This window comes from Opisthorchis viverrini (genome assembly GCF_000715545.1).
Source record: "Opisthorchis viverrini unplaced genomic scaffold opera_v5_614, whole genome shotgun sequence".
Lineage (NCBI taxonomy): Eukaryota > Metazoa > Platyhelminthes > Trematoda > Opisthorchiida > Opisthorchiidae > Opisthorchis > Opisthorchis viverrini.
In genome coordinates this window covers 1-22796 of record NW_008752274.1, presented here as the reverse complement: position 1 = coordinate 22796, position 22796 = coordinate 1, and the positions used below count along the sequence as shown (strand labels likewise).

At 42.4% G+C, this 22796-nt stretch overlaps 1 protein-coding gene across 1 annotated transcript; it reads right to left on the bottom strand.

Moving 5' to 3' along the window:
• Positions 1 to 12312: 12312 nt before the first annotated feature.
• Positions 12313 to 14872, bottom strand: T265_15567 (hypothetical protein; the record flags this gene model as incomplete). Its single annotated transcript, XM_009178634.1, has 2 exons — positions 12313 to 12600; positions 14756 to 14872. Coding segments are annotated over 2 exons (402 nt in total), but the record flags the coding sequence as incomplete, so codon positions are not given.
• Between the last annotated feature and the right edge of the window lie 7924 nt (positions 14873 to 22796).

Sequence of the window (22796 nt, the reverse complement as noted above, 5' to 3'; positions counted from 1 at the left end):
CTACGGCCGAGCAGCATAACCCGGGCACGATTGGCCAAAAATTCGGTTCTCTTCCGTCTGATATCATGTGGAGCTGTGATTGGTCGAAAGCTAGGACCGAGCAGCTAATCATGACACATTGTTCCCCTGATGCCAGTTGCCAATGGCCAGAATGCGCCAAAAATCCAGAATGTTGTCAGGCATACATTTTATGCACTCTGGACCTGGGCGTCAATATACGTTAATATACCCAGCCATGCCTCGATTGTTATGTTCCCTACAATTCGGGGAAGAAATCTACTATTATTATGCAAATTTGATAAGTTTTTTACCGGGACGCTGACACAGAAGGCGTGGACCGAGAAATAAGCTGCGGAAAATATCGTCATACCAGTTCGCCTCCGAGGGGACCTAATCCTTACTTATGCCCCGTTTGCAAAAAGTTTGGCAAACGGGTTTTCACCTGTAGTGTCTGTAATCCGTTGTCACATTTACCATTCTTCCTTCCTGTGGGACCAAATCTCTGCCTGTGTCAGCTGTTGAACGTCACAATAAATACCTGTGACATTTTTTAGCCGTGAATAATTTTCCTACCGTGGAACATATCACGCACGCGGAACCATCTGTGGGAAATTCCGACAAGTGAATATTTCGTTTCACAGCCAGTTACTGCACTTGGATCGGTGTAGTGGACTATTGGACCTACACATTCGTAAGTCTCCATTTGACTACTCATTCTTTTCCTATTGTGATTTTGTATTGGTTACTTTGCCTGTTAATTTATCCGAACACGTTGATAAGGTCCTAGTCCGCTACACACCGTTGACCCAGCGAGCACACTGCGGGGGTAGGGAGAGATGAATTTCAAGCTCAGAGCGCAAATATTCATCAGGCATTTTTTTCTCATTTCGGGGAGTGGCTACATGGAATGACCTTACTCTGACCGTTGTCCGAGCTCGTTCTCGAACCCAGTTCAAAACACCAATAGGCATTTATTTATGCGAATCCTCGCGCTGGCAATCATGCCCGCAATGAGAACATAAAGAGCAATGATACACCCCTTTTCACCTGTGCCATCCAGGCAAACGACAGCCGCTGAGCAACAAAAACAAAACCAACACGGGAAACTTGAGCAAAAGCCTCAATCCTGCGTATCAACCCGTGAATCCGTGAAAGTGTCGGCAACTTGGGGGGTGGGGTTGTTGACGGCCTCATGGTCAGGATGAGAGTTTCACCAACTTTTGTCTGCCTGTTGGGTCTAAAAATTGAAATACCCAGTTAGAAATGCTCGTGTCGAAGAATTCGGAGGTGAGCAATATTTCCTTAATAGATGTCTCACGGATTAGCGAGTAATGACCAAGAATCCAAGGTGCTCGCCGTGGAATCCCCGCGGAATCCCTGCCAAAGCGGCGTAGTTTGGGGCGTCCACACGCAAGACCTGAAGTTTTGCCTCCAGCAGGTATTCATCGGCCCATGACATGACCAGACCGTTCAAATACATGCTTCTAGCTTCAAAAACTAGAAAAATTAATTTTGGTCGAATTTACGAAATTTTGGGTTTCCTTGCCATTTTTCTAATCACCAAATCAAAGAAGTTTAGAGATTTCGTGAAAGAACAATGTCACCGGAGGGTTCCTTGCTGTCTTACATTACATTACCAGTTTGTAATCACGTACTTTCACACGGCAAAACGATGGACTCTCCTTAACTGGGATCGTGCCTAGTCCCGTTTGTGTATGGGTGCGAGCGTGGTTCATTTTCATTCAAATACGTTCATCTTGTGTAGAGGTAGATTGAAGACAATCTAGGCCTTTCCGTTTGATCGGGCAGGGAGAGTATGATCAAGCGAATTTAGAGTTATCACGCTACCGGTTTCGTTTGATCTTTTATATGTTCGTCTGGGTGAGTTTGAGCTAATTAATCCTACGAATAGTGGGGTTAGTTACCGCATTTTCGAGAACGTGGTTGACTCGGTGAATATCCTCGGAGCAATCACGGAAAGTCTTCGCAAATTATAACTTCGCTATTTGCTATTCTCGGCGACATTCTGAGACCGCGAAAAAATCAGTGATACACCCTTGGGTTGAATCAGTCGCGGTTGCGTTTACATTTGGGTGATGTCTCATCATAGGTAGAGAGAAGCTTTTGTGCGCTGCACCATCCTAAAGCCGGAACAAACATAAGCCAGTCAGTTGAGTTTCGTACAATCCGAAGTGGTGTGATTTAGTCGCTCTACAAAAATGGGCACAGAACTGTCCCAAAACACATGACAGTTCGAAGTTTAAGGTGCGAACTTACCAACCGATCAGGTTGCAGCTGCGTCTCGACTGCTCGTTCCTAGGCCTGGACGAACTGACCGTATGCTATTCCCGCGGTTTCTCTGGGTGGCTGCCCTACTGAGCGCTTGTTCACCTGCCGTATGATTACTAGAAGCTTATAAACACAAGTCCAGTTCAAATCATCTCCATCAAGGCCGAAATATCTATTGAATTCGGCGCGTCTCCAGGACTGGCTAGTAATGTGGCTGTTTCTGTCCGCGTATATGTAGTGAAATTAAAACCGATTTCTAGACGTGCACACGAAAGTTCCCTGAAATCATGGTTTCGGTGAAGGAAAATTTTACTTAATCTTTCAGCACTCGGTGATATTTAATCGAGACTTCAAAATACTCCAGACATATGAGGTTTTACCATGAGTCACTTAGACACACTCACGGTCCCATTTGGAGCTCAACTCAACATGATGTCTCTTTGAAGACGGTGGGAGATGTTTTCGTAGTAAGGGTTTCTTCATGCGTTTCCTCTTGTACTTGATCTGGAAATATTTTGAGTTTGCATGAACAATAGCTAAGATCTATATGCCTGCGCAAACCCAGAATTGAGCAAACTTTCGCAACCTATATTGGGAAGCCTTCCCTAACTTTTAAGCAGGCATTCCGCCGAACAAAGAGAAGGAATGTGTCGCAGCCAATGTGGTAACTCGAACTTTTTATGCTATTCATTACACGCTTTATCGGGTGCAGATCAAGCTTTTATTCCCACCGGTATAGTGCCTCCTTGACACGCCCTTGAAGAAATTAGTTGATTTGTGGGCAGTGTGAGCAGACAGTAAATTAAGTTGGTAAACACTACAGAGTTTTGGCACAAATTCAGCGGACTGGGAGGGCCTTTCCGTTGGGAAATAGTGGAAATATATTGAGCGATATGTTGGACTTGATACGGCGATCATGGTCATGTCATCGCGACGCCATAACTGTGCCTCGTATATGAACATCTTGGGTGAATCAGTGTGGGTTTTGAGGATATTTATGATTCTCAATTGAATGGTCACAAATTGAGACCAGCATGGATTGAGGATATTACTGGAGCCGTTGAGGACGCTGCCATCAGGCTGCGGGTTGCAATGCCAGGCAGGAATTGTTAGAATTTTAACCACCGCAGTGTTATGACACTGCCAGTATTTCGAAAATATTGTTAGTGTTCTCTTGGAGGTGGTAGGGAATGACGGTATGTGGCCACATCCGAAAATGAGAGGAGATCGTTAGCCACGTTTTGCGCCACCAAGTTTATAGCTAGTTTCATAACCGTCCATGAAGCTGGGTCAGAAGGGCAGGCGTGGGTTTACGGTTACCGAAAGTATTCCACCTGCAAGTTGGGAATAAACATTATTATTATTTTTTATTATTATCTGAGGCGTACGCACCCTTGTAGCTATCTGGTGTTACCGAGTGGCTAAACTGCAGACATCTTTCGGGGTCGAACTATTATGTGTTTGGGGGTGCCAGGGCGAAAGTGGTGGCTAGAAAGCCATGGCGGACAGTTCCCACAACAGAACGCCAACTGTGACATTCGTTATGGGGATGTCTGGAAAACAAGGTATACCAGTACAAAGATGGCGTTGCACTGCCACATCCAGTCTGGCGGTCTTCTAGCTCATTCCTTCCCCTAGCTCCATCTAGCCCTAGCCGCCTCCGGGGTGCCTCCACTCTAATCTACTAAACTTTCCGTTCGGATGTTAACATCTGGTTGACTTTCGTTCTATGCTCCTCAAAATGTCAGTCATTTTCTGTTCGCGTTCCGCCTTACCCGTTAGCATCAGCTCTCCTACCCATTGAATTTTTACACCTGACTCCACTGCAACAGCGACACTAGTGAATCTGTAAAGTTTCAATGTAGCTCGTGACCCTGATATTCCTGTTACTATCTGTGACTACTGCTGATTCCTCTACTTCATCCCACTTACGGTCGCCCAGTATTCGCACAACGGAATGGAATTTTCAAAAGCTACGACGGGTCCCTGATGTATAAAACCAGGCAGGCGATTAAGTTCAGTCCAAGCTTCTGATCCCTACATAAGCATACCGGGGTTCCAGTGCTGGTAGTAAGGTATTTCGTCGCAATTTTCCCGCAAGAGGCATAAGTGCTTCGATGGACAATATAACTTGGTGACCTGCAAAAATACAAAGGTAGATTATGGTAGTTTCTGATTTGGGCACATGCGCAGCCAACTGCAACATTTTTGGATAAACAGTTCAATTTTGTTTGCAAAGGTTTCGCAGCTAGGAGCATTGTGCGACTAAGGAGCCCCAACGTACACTTTTTATGGCCCTGGCCATAAGCCCAACAGTCCAAGGCAATGTGTCTTCATCGGTGGTTTTAAGATTCAGTTCATATTGACCGGCTGCACTACGCCAACTCTGCTGCTTCACCAGATTTTTGGTATGGTTCCTCGTTTTCCACTATTTGCAGTTATCTCATTATGTGTCTGGTAGGAGACCACTTGTTTTGCTCTCACTTGATTTGTTCGATTCAAATTCTAGTGTCTATGTCCGATAATTCCTACTGACTATCATGCTGTCTTTCTCGCTTAATCCATTGTGCCCACAAACCCCACCAGTCATGTTTTTATTCTGACTGTAAAATTATGAATATAACTGACCTCGCTTAATCATTGTGCCCACAAACCCCACCAGTCATGTTTTTATTCTGACTGTAAAATTATGAATATAACTGACGGTGCGCCACCCACCAGTTAGGAATAATCATTACTACTAAAAAAACCTTCGTATCCTCCCACTGGAGCTTCTGGAGGCAGTTTCTTCTCGATGCTAATAACTTGTTTGCTACATTCCCTCCAACCTTGACTGTCTTTTGCTGACTTGATAGCTTGGTCCAAAGGTCCGCATCTCCTTGAAAATCGACTGCCATCTCTTCAATCTGTCCCAGGCCGAACATCTTTACATCAACCTTTGAAAAACTCACATGGTCCAACAAGCCAGTAGACTGCACAATTACGAAGTGGTTTACCTTTAGATCACAAGGTATGCCCGCCACCACGAAAGCCTTGAGGTCCGGCTCACATCCAGTTCTTTTCTGCAATTTAATCTGTATTAATTAGTCAAAAGGCTATCTGACACTTGAACCCTTCCCCTTCTATCCGGCCCTCTCTCGGTCGCAAGTAGTATCTGTCCTCTCTGGCTGAAGCGCACCAAGAAATTTTGGAGGGTTTCTGGCGAAGGACTGCAAAGTCAGTACTCTATTTTCGTAACTTGTGCTACCCAATGAGTCAACTTACCTAAACGTCTTCCTCTTGTTCATCATCACTTGTTTGCGTGTAGCGCTGAATATAATCCCAAGCTTGTTTTGCGTGCGCTATTACCCCCATCCGCTCAGTCACGCAAGTGGGCTCTTCCTTTCTCATTCGCGCGGCTTTGTTCGGTACTACACCGGTTACACCATGATCGATGGATTCCTCTATCCAATGCTCTTTCTCCTCCGTAGGGAATATTATCCTTAATAAAATTTGAATGGCTTGTTAGACAAATCCGCTGGTACTCACCCTAATTGTTACTGCATACGCACATCACAACGAACGCACCGTCTAGATGACAACTACTTTTCTAAGCGTGGCATCTAGTCTGTTTCCCTAAGTTTCTACCATTTCGCGACCGTGTATCTGAGTCCGGACGAAATACCGGAGCCCAGGTGCCTCGGGCTTTTACCCTGCGTATATACCTATCATACTGATGGTATTGTACTTCTTACAGAGCCAGAGGGAAAATATAAGTTACCCAAAGTTACACAAATGGATACACGTCTCGGTTGCTTGTATACGAATGCGCACGAAATGGAACAGCTTTTAGGAAGTATTGGGAGCGCCCTTGTGAGGAATGTTTATCTTAGTGGGAGTTGGTCACTTGCGGTATGTAAGGCTATACAACGTATGGTGACAGGCTTTTAGGAACTTCAGCTTCACTTATCAATGCACGCCCCATGCATTCTCCCTGGGGACTTGTCAAAAGGGTGACAGCAACAATTCGGAAGGGCTTCAGTCCTCTCCTCTGCGTGAAATGGTCGCTTCTTGAGGCCACGGAAGAACCTACGGCCGCGTTTGACTCTGGAGCTCACCTGTACACCAATTTTGTAAAGTTTGTAAAGATTTCAGTAAACTTCCATGTGACCCGCAAAAACCGTGGGAGAGCAAGAGTGGTTATGATTAGATGAACCCCACTGGCGGCTTCTCGGCGAGCCACAGCTTCTTCGCCGATATTGATGAACTGCTTCACACTAGTCAATAATTCAGACGGCAGACCCAAAGAATCCGGAGTTTAACCCAAACTTTTCAGGTGACTGTTGATGACCCCGCCGAGGTGCTGAATACACAATACCTGCCGGAGGTTTGGGACAAATATTTTTTCGTTGGAAGTCGCTTCTCGTCTGTAACTGAATGAGTGGTCCAAACGTGAAAACTGCCAACGACGCGATGAGTCTACTTGAGGGCTACCAGGCATCCCCCGGTGCCAACCGCGTTAGTGACAATCCGATGAAGTGCTTCGTGAAAGGAAGGATCTTGGGCTTCATGCGGGCAAAGATTACTTCTTTTCAGCTCATATGTCTCAGTGTAAAATAGAAAAGCCAAATTCACGGCACATTTCAGAAGACCAGCGTTAATGGCTGGTCTAATCCTCGCTTAGCGAAAAACAAGTTTCCATTATTTTTTACTCATAAATGTTTGAAAAGTCTAATAATAGGGAGCCCAGCGTGACTGAGAACACAAGGGCGCCTGGTGTATAATTTTCTGGACTCGGTTTGTTCACAGATATCTATTATTTCCTCAGGCTAGGAACATGCCCTGCCAATGATAGCTCATCTTTGAAGCATACAATGAGACTACAAACCTCACGGTCTTCCATAGTCTTTTGTCTTCTTATGTCTTGAACGTCATTCCCTCATCTCACTTAGTTTCCAGAAGTGACTTTCCTTTTACTGCGCTGCTTGCAGTATCAGATACCCATTAGTACCTCCAAATTGAATACTGGCTAATCACTGGTTCTCATCAACCAGATGCCAAATCACCCAGGCTCAAACCACATGGATGAGCCCCATCCACTCACATTAAAAAATTTTTCTTCCTGTCCAGGCTATGACTATACAACAAAAGCGGTGAACTATCCAACCAACACAGGTTTCCAACACTGACTTGTGGCAAAACTAACTCACCCCAATCGCTTGTCTTTATTTCCATCTATTCCCACATGAGCATACACTGCCGTTTGTATCAGTGTAACGGTGCTACTACTGATCGGGAGGCACACGAGTAGTATGTGTTGTTCGTAGAATTTCGCTTTGCGTCGATTGAAAAATGGAATTCTGTTGTGGAATTCGCGGGGCCACTTTGTAACTTTTGCTTTTATTTGGCCGACGAATGATTGGGGGCAATGAATCTCCAGGAAGACTCGTTCGGGGAGATCTGTGTCCAGTTTTTGTAACTAAGGTGCAGATTAGAGTTTTGCTTCCTTGTTAAATGGTCTGTAACCGGTCAGTTGGCATTCCCGAATAAATAACTCCGCAGCGAAGGCCTTCTTCCTTTCATCAGTATGTTGTGCTATCACATCGCAACAACGGCTAGAAATTGAAGACATCCGGAGGTGTCTCAAACTTTAGGCAACAGCAAAACTGTAAAACCTAACACTTTCTAGTGCATCTGGCTACACTTATTTCCTTTCCAGGGTCACCAATTAGGTAACGGCTGCCTTATTATCTAAATTTCATGCGCTCTTATTGAACTGAACAAATACTAAGCTTCTTATTGACCTTATTCCTCTAAACTTTTGGGAGTAACCCCACAAATCATGGATGTATTAATCAACCTCAGATACTGGTCACATTTTTCAGTTCCACTGGGTTTGCCTGTTCACAACACAACCTGAATTTCCATGTCAGGAACCTGCTATATTTATCACTACGCTCAAGCGCGGTTCTTCATAGTCATTTTGCTGTCTGTGACTTCATCCGATAACCTAGCTGCTCACTGTAATCACAACTTTGCGGTGGTTGTTAAGTTCGTCAGAAACCTCCAAGTTTTATTTAATGTTATTTAACCTCTGATAGCGTCACTTCCACCACCCCGTAGACCAATTTCCCTCAGTCACAACGTAATGCCACACTATACCCAAGTCACCCGTTTCACCTTGCGCGCGTCGCGACATCCAATATGCTTAGATCGCAATCGTTTGGTGACAATGCTAGTTTCGGTATTACTGTTTCGGTTGGGCCATCCATATTTTATTTGACTCCTACACTTTCATGGACTCCCAAGCTACCATAACTGACAGTCCTTTCTCACTGTTCTTTTGAAATTACAACAGTGGACATATCTGACGGTATGTGTTTACCAGTGGGAACTAAACAGTACTGTCGCTAATTAGCCCTAGTGTCCTAAAGTAGAAATAGGCTGTAATATGCAGTGACAGAGCGCTCAGTCCAAACACTTGACGGGCAGTGCGTGTACATTATTTGAAGGGAAAAGCCCAACCAACCTAACCGTGCACGCAATCCGAGCACCATGTTTACCTCAGGTATTTACAGACACTGAGTGCGTTGAATCCGAGATCACAGTAGGCGGTACCCCATCCGGACGCTACATTATTCTTCACTGTAAATACCAGCAAATCGAATCATTTTCACTGGTTTGGCGTGCAACCAGTGGGGTATGGTACTGCAGTGCCACCGACGTACCTCGGGTTTTGGATAGCCCACTATTGAACGTCAAAGTCGCCGTGATTGGTCGAGGGTTCGTATTCCTGTGGAAGCTAGATCTGGGCTAGACAAGAGGAGCGACACATGCAGAGTCGGGCCAATGTAGACTCACAGGTTATTTTGATGCAGTTGGAGGTCCATATGAGTGTTGAGCGGAGGACCAGACGGAATGGATTTTTGGAGAAGCTATCGCCGAGGATATAAGACATTTAGGTCATTAGCTCAACCGACCAAGATTGTACAGCCTTGGTTAGAAATGTCCACCACACTGCCCTTTTACCCTTTATTACAGATTTATGTGCCCAAATGTAACTCTATCCTGAAAACAGGTGAGCAGTTTCTTTGGTTGAGGCTAGTTGGCTTATTCCGAGTCGTCCGACAGTCTTAATTCTCCAATAAGGTCAGTACCTACAGAGTAATCCAGTAACCCTGTCTCGATTAATAAGTTGTGTACCAAAGCGAACGGGTTCCCGCTTCCGCACTCTGGCTACCTAAGACAACCAACTAAGTGTGTGATAGCCACCCATGAAAGAAGTTTATGTGAATGCAGGCGGATTTGGTTTGAGAGGGTATCGACCATAATCTTATATGCAGTGTTCAGGCTTATCACATGTATCAAAACGTTGTTGACTGCAAAGTGGGCAATGACACTCCGGAGCATTTCACTTCGTTGAGTAACATCTTTCAGTGCCTCATCTGTAGAGCAGTAAGCCAACAAAACTAAGAGTGATTAAATAGAGGCAAAGTCAATCTAATGAAGAAGAATAAATGCAATGCACGATTTGCCAGTACACTTACCTGGTCGTCTTCATTCCGGTTATTTAATCTGTCATCCGCAGATAAGCACTCATCATTCCACATCCCATATCGCGTCGCGCCCCAATAGTTTTTGGGTTGCGAAAGAACCATACCAATTTTTAATGAAATCAACACACCGCTTACCGGAGACGTTGTTTGAGGACTAGCTAGCTGTCATTCCACATTCCATATCGCGTCGCGCCCCAATCGTTTTTGGGTTGCGAAAGAACTACACTAATTTTTAATGAAAGTAACACACCGCTTCCCGGAGACGTTGTTTGAGGACTAGCTAGCTCTGCAAGATTCTACCCTTCTAAATCCTGACACATGATGAATCCCACCCGAAGATCTGTTGGTTTATCCCCATACAAGTAGATAGGGCTTGTGCGCCATGCCCGAAATGTGGACCCATTTTGTCAAGTTACTGGGTTCTGACAATCGTCTTTTCTCTAACAAGGGTCTTTTAGCTCTTCCTCATGATGTGTTATTCTTTTGTAGATTATATTTCTGCTGTCATAGTCGACGCTATTTTAATATATCCAGCGCATCCTTCTAAGTAATTTGAGTTATCTTAACCCCATCTGATGCTTCTGTTTTTTCTAACCACTTAAAACGTTTTCTCTCGTGTTTGGCTGAATGTCCTTTATGCTCCTTTCTTTTGCCAGAATTCGAAATTCAGTAACAAAACTGAAACCCATAACTAACACAAAATGTCCCATCTGTTCGGTCGATTGAATGCAAAATATAACAACATTGAATTAAAATTCAAGCAGATTTTCAGGGACTAAAATGAGTGAATTAAAGCAGTTAGGCGGATAACATGAAGTAGTCTGCCTACATGGTGCTAGAAACGACCATTTCATTTTTTCGCAATAAAATTCTTTCATACTGGCTGACGACAGCACCTGTTGGTGTTTCTAGTGTTATCGTACAAATGAGCCCGGCGATATTTTTCTAGAAAGCTGTGGTGTAGGTGATGTTTTCGGACAGACCGTGCGCTTAGGATGGCACTGTCAAAACGAATGAGAGTGATAGGCTATGATAGCTTTCCGTCAGGAACTACTGGACAAAATCTAAAATGTTCATTGTACCGTAAAACATTTTGAACAATTCAGGCACGGTGCCCCGTACTTTAGTGAAACGGCTCTTGGCTTTTAACCGCAACAGCCTATGGTAGTTGGCCGGCAATATCAGGGAGGTCTGGATTATTATTAATTATTTTTCCATTTATATATTTTTTGTGATGGGCCAACCAGTTTTGTACCAAGTATCCCAGGAAAAGCCATCGTCTTTGAATGGTAGTGGTTTGGCGCATTCCGGTACCGAAGATGATTAGTCGATTCCCAGACAGGACTTGGGAAAATTTACCAGTAGTTGGAAGGCGTCTTACCTGTAGTCTTTGAGAAAAAGGTAGAATGCACTAGGAGCCGCGAGCAGAGACTCTGTTTCTCTTGTGAAACACCAGAAGACATCTCTTGTAACCGACGCTCCGCAAATATGTGCTGCAAACTCTCCAGCAAAGATTCACATGCTATACTCCAAAACAAAAATCATTGAGGTAGTAATCACGATAAAGGATTTCAAATGATGATATATCCTCATTATTTGCATGAGTTAGCATCGAACGTAGTGAGTGCATTTCGAATGCAACTATTGATGGTGTGGCTTTAATGGCAACTTAAATCCCTTCTGTGAGCGACATGATCCTTCAGGCCTCGTATGCAAACCAAATCAAACTTTATCATAAATTCCGTAAAAAACTGTTTTAAGCTTCAGCGAACATACACGCATTTGCAAACTAATTTGGTCTTTCGAGAGACTCACCTGTAACCCAGCTGGTTTCAAGTAGAACATGAGGTTGACGGAAACTCGGGGAGTGCGCCTACCTGATGAGCCCCAAGAAGGGCGAAACCGGTCATGGGCTGTCGAGGAGTTTTCAGCAACCCTATGAGTAGTGCATTACAAAAAAATGTTTTAAGTTTTCTGAATATGAAACAGTGCACAGGAACTCGTGATCAACGGGTGTCACAGTTGGTATTTTACGTACTATACTGTTACGAGATTTTGAGATTTTTTTTAAATCCTCTGTTTACTATTTACCTTCCGGCTTCTCAGTTACCTTACATACCACCGCTCTATTCAGAAAGTGCAGGAATTGCCTTGTGTTCGATAGTCTAGGCTTCGTAGATATGGCACCGTCGAAAAAAAATACAGATTTAATGACAGCATCGCAAATGATGTAACTTTATTCCGTTCTGTTTGCGCATAAAGTACAGTACGGTGGTTTAAAGAAGAAACATCTAAAACAGTGCGGTAATACTGGTGTGAGAAAAAATTTTCACAAACCCAGTGGTATGCTATGGTAGGTAGAAAACTATAAAAATATCTTTTTTTTTTGGGGGGGGGGAATTGCTTATTGAAGGGATGATTCTAGAATTGGTCGACCGCTTTGGGTTTTGCCAGCTACGCATATGTTCATGGAGCTTTCAACATACCTGTTTTGCTTGCCAAACGATCTTCACATTTTGCCAGATCTATTATCATTTTTGACCACAGAATGGGGTCATGAACAGAAATTACAAATTCAAAATCGCCTATATCTGAGCAGGACTGTTGGTTTTCCATCAGAGGTCGGTAATAGAACCCAACTTCCATTGGAGACCATTCTTCTCCCCCACGCAGTCCTTGATCACACAACATAGTTTCAGGCTGCAGCTGCGTGGAATCCTCCGCGTCAGAGCTTAGAAATATGGCGATCTTGGGGGTGCACAAACCTGTGCGGTTCCTGAAGTGAAAAAATACGTGAGATATAACCTTATCTTTGATGCGCTAAACAACTAGAACTGTCATCATGTCTACAAAATTTTCACTAAAGAGGCCAACAAAGTAGCCAGATCTACTCATCTTCACCTGATTGTTCCTTGTTTCATTTTCTGTTACCAAGACTTCGAAGGACTGCATTCGCAAAAATAAAATTTAGGGGAATGATCCTTTAAACAGAAGAATATTCAAGTGATGTTTTGGAAAGTCATCTGATATTTTATCTCAGGAAGCTGGAGGGATGAAGGGTCGGTAGTATTATCTGGCGAAAATTTTGTGGATAGTACCTTTAATCTAAAAATGACGATAAAGATAGCATGCCAAATGAAAGTTCGGAGCTTTAGACCACCCGATCTGTTGGAACCAATATGCAGCAAGCACGAGTTAACTCTCTTTTTTCAATAGCTTAATGAAAATGAGTAAGGTATAAAGCTCAACTGATTCAAATGTAAGCGTTTTGATTGAATGGTTTGACCAGATTACCATATATTGACTTATATTACACGAAAGTGGTAGTGATCAACGAAAGAGAATAAATAAATTCCGGAGATTCTAAAGGTTAGATCCATTGACAAATATGGTTCAATAGCACAGTCAGTTGTGCGCAGACATTCAAGCTGTTGCCTTCAATGCATGGATTTGCCTTCTGATCTCTGGGAAAATTCAATCGATACTCATGGATTAATCCTCACTTATATCAGTTACTGCCTCCGATACGTGGCTCTTCACCTCTGTCTTCTCATATCACTAGGTGAAGGAAAGTGTGGTAGCTATAACGATTGTACATTATGTGCGATCTTTACTTCTGAAGATGCCCTTCATTATAATGACTGGAGGCCATAAAACAAAGTACAGTGCTAAGCACATTAACCCAACCGGCAACCCCCAAAACAACTGTAGGAGCTGTGTTTGGATAATTAAATATCTTGACAAGCTTTGATACCTAGTTGATTCACTGGGAGCTGGAATACCCTGCTCAAACATCGATCACCTTAGACGTTATATTTTAGGTTTTATGCCATCAGGTTGTCTGCCCTGAACAACTATTTACTTACCATGTATGACAGATACGTGACAAGGCACTCAGTAGGCACTCGCCAATTTCAGTAGTCGTTCTACACGCCATTTACATACAAGTGGTTGCAACTTCAATTAAACTGTACCAATTCGTATATAGCTACAACATGACTAGAAGTGGTACGGTGTAGATGACCGAAAAATCGATCGGAGTACATGGTAGACATAAATAGGTGAGCTTCAAATCCTATATGTAACAGCACAAACTGTCTGGTCTGATGGGGTGGTAATGAATCTTTCGTGATTCATTCAAATGAAATGACTGTTCCCGTGGAAACCTGTGGCCTGAATTTATGCGCTATCGGATGGAAGACGATTTGTTTTTTTCTTTTCTCGTTGTATACAACAAGATTACTCGTTTTGTAGTTTTCGTTTTTGTCTATACTTCATTTCATGTTTAGCCGCTCTTGGACCTAGTTTACTACAACAGCGCGGGTTTCGTCATCTTGCGGTCACTTTGTCTCCGATCGGCCTGAACGTTGGATGGGTGTAGTTTCCTGTCCAACTATTTGTGCAGTATCTTAATTAGGGTTCACAATACCGAACGTGGTGCATCGAAGCCGGCGTAACCCCAAGATCTGTGTTTTGCAAAAATTTTATTATTTTATTATTGTATTCATAGTACCGTCTTTGTTGACAAACCTCCACTTGAATGAGCCGACTTTTGCGCGTAACTCGTGACAAGCAGTATAATGGGCTTTTTTCAGTGAGTAGTGTGTATAGGTGGGAGATGCTTTAAGTTCGAGATTATGAACAAACCGACGCACTCTAAGCGATCATCAAACAAAAAGTGTCACTCGGCAATTTGAATAGGAGAGAAGACTGTAGGAGTCCATCAGGTGACCTTATTTTACTCGAGGTGTGTTTGCTATCTTTGTGTCAGGTGACAAGATAATGAAGTTCCAGATGAAGCGGTTTCAAACGGCACTCACATAGTTCAATGAACAAAACGGGTGCCCCTACTTATCAAGAGCGTTTCGCTTTTAGTGCCCTTACGAACGTTTATGCTAAAGGCTGATAATGAGTCAGTCAGACGGGCTTACCTGATAATGTCAGCCAGACCCTCCGAGTACGTGTTGACTGATATACTCCGCGAGAAGTGATATGGGTGCTCCGAAATCTCCAGGCAGCTGAGGCAGTAAAATCTGGCCAAAATCCATCTAAAGTGGATAACAAGAAAGAAACCAACCAGACGCTTAGAGGTATTTGTTTGGTCTTATCTGTGCTGTATTCAATGAAAGATTATGTCTGAGATTTTCCGCACAATGTCTTCTAGGTGAATGAGCCCATGTCACTGATGAACCTTTGTCCTTTTATTTGACTTATCTTAAAATATGGGCAATACTCTGTTTAATGTCCTCAACTTCGAATCTTAAATGTGACCAAGGAAACACTGCGAGTGTTATGCCCCACAGGATTTCTCAACGCTTATCCTTCCCTTTCTTTAAACCCATGGGTCAAATTGTGCAGTCTGACGTCGACGTCTTCATTGTCGGTAGTTAATACTCTCTGAAACGATTTAACTGACTGTGCCCAATTTCGTGAGGCATCCAGCATAACGGTAGTTTTTTCACTAAATAGGTAAATACTGTACTAGAAGTGGTGTCTAAATTCTGCCATCCTACGCTATCGAATAAGCCAAAAAAACTTCTGATAACCGTCCAATATGTTGTGCTGCACAGTGACAACTGAGAAGGTGTGGAACTAAGGACTGGTATTTCGACTGGTATTCCAGATTCACTATCACGATGGGCTTCAAGTTGAAGTACGTGCGCAAAGCAAATGCTGAATTGGTTATTTGTGGTGCTGAATTCAGTGGGCGGTTGTCATACTAAGCTGCAGCACCCTCCCCAAGGATAGGTCCGATAAACAGGTATGTTTTCACAGTTTATACCATCGTTCTGGGTGTTCTGGTGAGGGTTTTCTCCATAAAACGGTTCTAACGTTCCACACTACACAACCTGATAGATATGATATTCCGAGGGCGTATATTTCGTGCTTCCATAACCAATTACCTTGGCGCATCTTTTGTTAGATAAATTGTTACATTACTTGAAATTTGTGTATTGTCTCATCTAATTTAACCTTCGGTAGATCGACCACTGCAATGAGCCTCTTCTGTAGATACTGGTCCAGCAGCAGTCAACAGTTCGCTGAAACCAATGCGGCCATATCACTTTGGAATTATTTTTTGAAAAACAAATAAGACAGAAAAAGCAGACCAAGAAAGTTCGACTGCCCAAGTTGCACAAACAGAATTGTCTTTTACCTTCAATCCTAAAGATGCAGGTTTTGTCAAGAAAATGTTGCAGTGTTGAGGACATTGGGTTTTCTTTGTACTGCGAAAAACTCAAACGTCGCAACACTGCGCTCGATGTGGCCTCTGCATTTGTTAGCACCTCCGTATTGGAAACTGTTAGCTGTCGCCCAAAATGACAATAACTAGAAGAGTGATTACCAGGTTCCAGTAGCCACCACGTGAGCCAAGAAGATCGGTATGCATCGCACCTTATTTCCTCACCCCAAATTGAAGGCAAAACGTTAACGATGGCTGAGTAAATGAGGCCATGTAGTAGCTGAATAAAGCTGGCGATTTTAAGATGGAACCCTCCATACAATCTTAAAATGGCATAGTATCCCACGTTTGATTACACTTAGGCGAGTTTGACAATTTGCAATTGAATGAATTGTTTTCCCTTAGTATCTTATCATTCTCTTGCTTGGTGTAACAATCGGTCGTTTATTTGTTCACAAGTTAGGCTTCAGGCGCGTCTTCATTATAAGAAACGAAGTAAAATATCCTTCCAGAATGGGAAAACTGAACGTCTTAAAACACTTCATGCTCAAGGATCTCATTTACATGAAATATTCCGGAAACCCACTTTCACCAGGGCGAAAACTAACGAAACATTGCTCGTGCCAACGTGGTATTTTAAGCAGTGCTCCCTTTATTTTTATTGGCAAACATACAACTACAATTCACCGCAATATTTACCACTCCAGAATGATTCTGTGTTTATTTACCTGAGGAAATATATACAGTCTTTCCAACATACAGGCCTTAAGAAATATGATCGATTGTTTCTTGGGGATAGTGAAAGTTTTTACGGACAATGTCTCTTATTATTAACGACAAATGTAGTCTCTCTTGGCTCTACATGCTTTTGTGCCTTTCAGCTAGACTCCTAGCTTCTCATTTTGCTAAAAGATTCAACCGACACTCATTCCATTAAATTAGAAGTATAAAGTGAACGATTAGGAAGATCACCCAAAGTTGGGGAGCGGACAAACATTTCAAAGCGACTATGGGTTCATTCCTTATTATCGCGGTCATTTTACCTAGTTCACTCCAGAAGTCATGCAGAGAGGAATAATTATCAAGACCGGCACGTTCTTCAAGGGCAAGTGTTGTCAACATTTTGGAATTTTTGAACGTTTCAGTCTGTAGGTAACAATATAGTAATGGTTAGCCAGGATTTTTACGTGATTTTGTTGTTTAACTGTTTAACTGACCCCTACTTATCCAGAGGTAAAAATCCCGGTGGTCATCAGGAGAATGTTCTCATGCAGGAATGGTGAGTGATTCACGTCACAGTGGATTAAGTTCACGCTATGGAAAATAACTGATTTCAGAAAAAAGGGTGACTCTGAAAAAAGAGTATTTGTTGCGTTGGATAGCAAGAGATCAAGGGAGGGTTCACCAAAGAGATAAATTAGCGGAAATTGAAACATCCTTTGAACATCAGATTCTCCTTTCCATAGTGTCAGATTCTATTATTCTAGACAAGGTTCAAGGACGTTACTATGCTGTAGTCAGTCCTGTTGAACTAACCATAACAATAAAGTTAAACGTTGATAAAGGCTACAAATAGGGCGTCAAATCTCATCCTCTGTGTACCAGCTATTCTAATATCCTAAGATGCAGAAAAATCGTCGTCCAATGCAGTGAGTGCATTGACATATCTGTTAGGTTGTGGACTGCTTATGAAGGCGTATGATTTAGACATCAATATTCTTCTCAAAAGCTGTCAGTCTAGTCTTTAACAATTTTCCGGTTTCTTTAGTTTCCCACGCTACTTTGTCTAACGGCCATCTGATTGTTACTTTCTGCCTACCGTTTCTACCGAAATACCTCCGTGAAGCGACTCTCCACCGAATACGACTCTCTGGCTGCACAAGCATCACGTGATTGAGCTACAGTAGTACGATAGTCATCGTAACACGGCCGAATCAATTTTGTGCTTTCAAATGATTCTCATTCAATGAATGGAAATCTCAGCTGCAATCGCTTTAATGACTCCCTTTGAACAGCGTGGTAAACAAAATACACACTGGTAAACCATAACAAACTGGGTATTCTACTAATTAACTTGAAGATAATCTGCACTGCGGTGTTTAAAAGCCAACGTGTGGGTCCGTTTCAGCATTACGTTCTCAAGTGATAGGAGAGAAACATCATCTAATGTAGAATAATCGTATTGGTTGCTTTCAGCAGAGAGGTTAGGTGAAAGTTTGCGTCCGCTTTGCCTTTACTTAGAAGTGTGAACTGACTCAATAATCCAGCCACCCTTGCTACTCTCTATAAGGTCATTGTAACTTCTGGCTTCAACGTTATGATGAGTAAATAAACATAGCTAGTCCACCAAAATTGACAGTTAGTGGATTAAGACTGCAAAATTTACAAACTTTGATCCTAACCTCTTTGTCTTAAAAGAATAAGTTGATTGGTACCAAAAATAACAAATCGGGTTCGTCTGAACGATTTCAGGGCTTATTGTGTGGAGGTTGAAAAACTTGTGCACATGCGGGAACCAAACCATTTGGCAAACTAAACTCAGTTTATGATAACCATCATCCTTTGGAAAGTCAAAAATTCATCTGTCGTGCATAATGGTTCATTACTGAGGCTTTGAGAGAAAAGGAATGGAGGTGACATAGTGGAAATCTCACATCTTTCGGGGGGGGGGCAAGCAAAATGGCTACGCCTTAAGACAGCATCAAGACGAAAACGTTAGAGCATCATAGTTTGATAATATGCAATTAAGAAGACCGGTTCAACATCTTTTGAAAATGTCAGCGGTGAATTTAGCACATGACGACAAACAACCTATAGAAAGGCTACAGAGCGGCAACATGGCAACCGCTAGGATCTGTAAAGAGCCATGTCCTATATTTTGTACCAGTGTACGAGATTGGTTCAGCTAAAACCTGTTCACCAAGAGAAACTGCTCATTTGCAGAAGTGCTGAATTTCGCTACACAATGCTTGTTAGAGTTATGTCCGATGGAATGGAACCACAAACCAATAAACATGAAGAACTGTCAAATTTGACATGCATGAACGAGGCGTGTTCGATCTAACGCTGCATTCATCTATGTTCGGTGACATCGGTCTTTACGAAATGGTCGTCAGAAACTTTACGGACTAGAAAGATGCGCTCCTCGAATAACCTCCAGAGTTCTCCCAATAACAAAACAGGATCATCATTCAACTAGAAAAGTTTCTAGATGACTTTCATGGTTTTGCATTAGTAGCGCGAAAATTTTTCAGACTTATCGCAGACGAACCATCATATGAATGAGCCCAGAGTGATGCCAACACGCTGCAATACTGTCGAACGAAAATTAAAAATAGCATACACCATAAGTTTGTTCATTTAGTGTTCCAATCCACCATTTCACTGCGGGGTTTTAAGTATTCACTTAAAGACTAAGAGACAAAAACGATGAAATTTTGTTTCAGAACTTCTAAATTACTCTGATAATGCAGACAAAAACCCAAAACTCTTGGAGAAAAAATGGTACTCGCTTTGGGTACTTTCTTCCTTCTTTTGCGACCTTACGAGCCGGTTGTTTTTAGAGCAACAAAACTACCATTATATTAAGTCCAAATAACCTGGTCAAGTGTGGTCGGTGCCCGTAAATGGGGCTTAACGAGAAAACAATGGTACTGATGTTGTTGACTTGGGATAATATGCTCGAACAACCAGTTTCTAGAAACGTAAAGTTGACATTAAGCACGGCCAGGACGTGTAGAAAAAGTTCTATTACGGATATATTTATACGCGTTTGTTTTTAAACTGAATGCAAGATAAAATAATGACGTTTTCACTCACTGTGGGGCCGGCAAGATTTCCTTTTTGGAAAGTGCTTTCGCTCGGTTTTCGTCTTGAAGGCTTGTGTGGAAGGAGACATGAAAAAAGGAGCAGTGGTCTCATAAATCACACATATTAAGTGTATTTGCTAACCATTTAAATTATATTTCAGATAATCTTGTCTTCTAATAAATATTTGTCCAGATAGACATTAAAGCACGCAGCAAAGTGATGTGCAAAAGGGCAATTGGTAACGAATAGGAATCATTACAGCAGTGGATTAAACTTACCGGTTGAAAATAGTTGGGGCATGTTTCACATACATCCAAGAACCATCTACTCAAGAACGCGTTGTACTCCGTTTCAATCGAATGATAACGAAAGGAGACATGGTGAAGTGAATAGAAATCGTCTACAGTCAAAATGAATGTTGCGGTACTTTCGGGTTTTTCACTGTTTGGGTTCAAGTCAGTCTGTTCGCAAATGGTTGGAAAATTAGCAGGTCAAGGTGTGGCGCATACTATCATTTTCTAGCGAGGCTATCTAGCTAGATTTCGTCTGTCGCTGTACATGGGGTTTTTTTGGTTAAATTTCACGGATACTAGATTGTCGACAGTACCTCAATTGGACAATATGCTCGGATGTGTCTATTTTAATGTTGGCCAAGGGTTTTGGCACCTCCATTCTTTAATAAGGACTTATCCCCTCGTGGTTGTATGACATTTAGACATTCGTAAGCTTACCGCCATATTGGCCTCAATGACGATAATGCTGATGCCCATGAAATTAACGTAAATTTTTAGTAAGAAGACAATAAACCTATTATTTATCCTCTTTGGGCACTGCTTCCAAATCTCTTGAAAGCATTTAAGACAACAAAGAGAGATCATATACCCCTCATGTTTGGACCAGTCGAGTTTAACGATAAGAATAAGTTCTAAATCTGAGGCATACCATGTGGTATTCACTCCAAAATCTTCAAACAAGACTTCTCATCGGCAGGGTTCCTAAATCTTTATTGCTTATATGGATCTATTGCCTACCGGATGAAATTCCCATTACTTCTGGTCAAATGAGTCCATGAGAGCAGCAAATCATAACCTAGTGTGGAATATGTCATCTACATAAGATTTGTATATTTGAACCGAGGCAACAAGGATGTACCAATCTGATCACCCAAGGCCCTGTCGCCTTGGACAATTTACAGATTTTTGAAGCAGAGAAACTGAATGGACTTCCATACGAAATGTTCTGCAGCTGAGTTGGGTCAGAATGTATTTCTTGTGACTGTCTAAAACACCGTTGCCAAACTAAGCATTACAGATAGATTTTAATGTTATCAGTATAATCACCAGTGATCAACCTTTTCATAAAGGAAACTACTCACAAGGTTTCAGCCCAAGACCGATCTCGCACTTCTTTGGGATCATCAGGTAGATGCAATTCCTGAGTTTCAGTCGACCATAGGTTCTACTTGAACTCAAATTGGACTGATTTCGATAAATACGCTCATTTGCAAGCCAATTTCGTTCTCACGAGACTCACCTGGAACCTAACTGAATATCATGTTTGTGATGTCCTTAAGGTGAGTCTTTCTTCAAAACCAACCGAATTTGCTGCACAAATGTGTACGAAATGTAGAGCGTCACCATTTGTTTCCACTGCTGCTCCTCGAGAAATTCGAATTGAGCTGCTCAGATGGTCTTCCAGTCTGCCTGTAGGACACTTTCCAAATTATCCGTTGAGCCCGGTTAATATGGTGTCGGGAACTCCTAGTATAGAACCTATCAGCACGCTTCATCTAAAAACTATGAGCTCTCTGGATTGTTAATTTCCAAGATGAAGCGTTACTCTTGCTCTAGGCAATGGCTCTACTAGTTCGATGCGAGCCTTTTGCTATGTCTGTCTCCATATTAGATATCATTGCATCACTTCCGGTAATATTACATGAGCCACATCGTTGCATGTTCCAAGTGGTCGTTTTAAGTTTGTCAACAATAACCGTTTCTTACCGTTTACCAGCGGACAACTAACCTTATCTACATATTTTGAACCTACTGAGTTTAAAATGGCGAAACAGAAACAGTCGGACAATCTTAGTGACCTCACTTTGGCCAAATGGCTACAAAAATGCAGCAGTTGTCTTAAATAACGAAAAGTTAACTACGGCATCGCAACTTATCTGAATACAACATGATATGGGGCCCCGTCCAACTATGGGTTTACGAAATCAAGCGTGACGATTGCATTTGACCGGAGGTCGTTTAGACACGCACACAACTTATTCTGAGGGGTCTAGCACCTGGACCGGCAGCTTGGGTAAGCCAACTTGTCTCAAATTTCAGCAGATTGACGCATGCGCCAACGTATCATCAGTAGGTGAGGAAGCCTAAAAATAACACAATGGTTCCCATGAGCGCGTTTAAAATTTCAAACCGCATAACCGGCCGGGTCTGTGAGAAGGTTTTCGTGTTTGTCATTTGCCATTACAATACACAAATTGTTAGGTGATTTCAACCTGTTTATCAATGACAACACTGCATAAGCTGTGTTGATGATGCTGGCGGTATTCCAACACTATTACCAGCCAAATTAATAGTCTTTTTCGGACAGGATATTCAAGTAGACCCTGTGGGGAGTATCTCTTCAGTTGTTATGAGATGGTTATTTTGATGCGAAGATGTCCAACGGAGTGGTGCAAACAGACTGAATTTTTCCCGCTGACGTAACAGTTTCAGTCCAATGATACGGATGCAAGTTTAGGTTGCAAACCAAGAGAACCATCTGTCTCTGTTCTTTTGTGTTATTAGGATTTTTCACACCTAACCGACGAGCTGTTCAACTCCCCTACTGTAGTTTGACTAGTGACTTGAAGACACGCCAAGTCAATCACTGTTATACCGAACACACCGGGTAAGTTAAGCCCAATCATATCGTTTTCAAATTTCGCAGTACCTTTATTATGTTTGATATATCCATGGCTTTTCTAA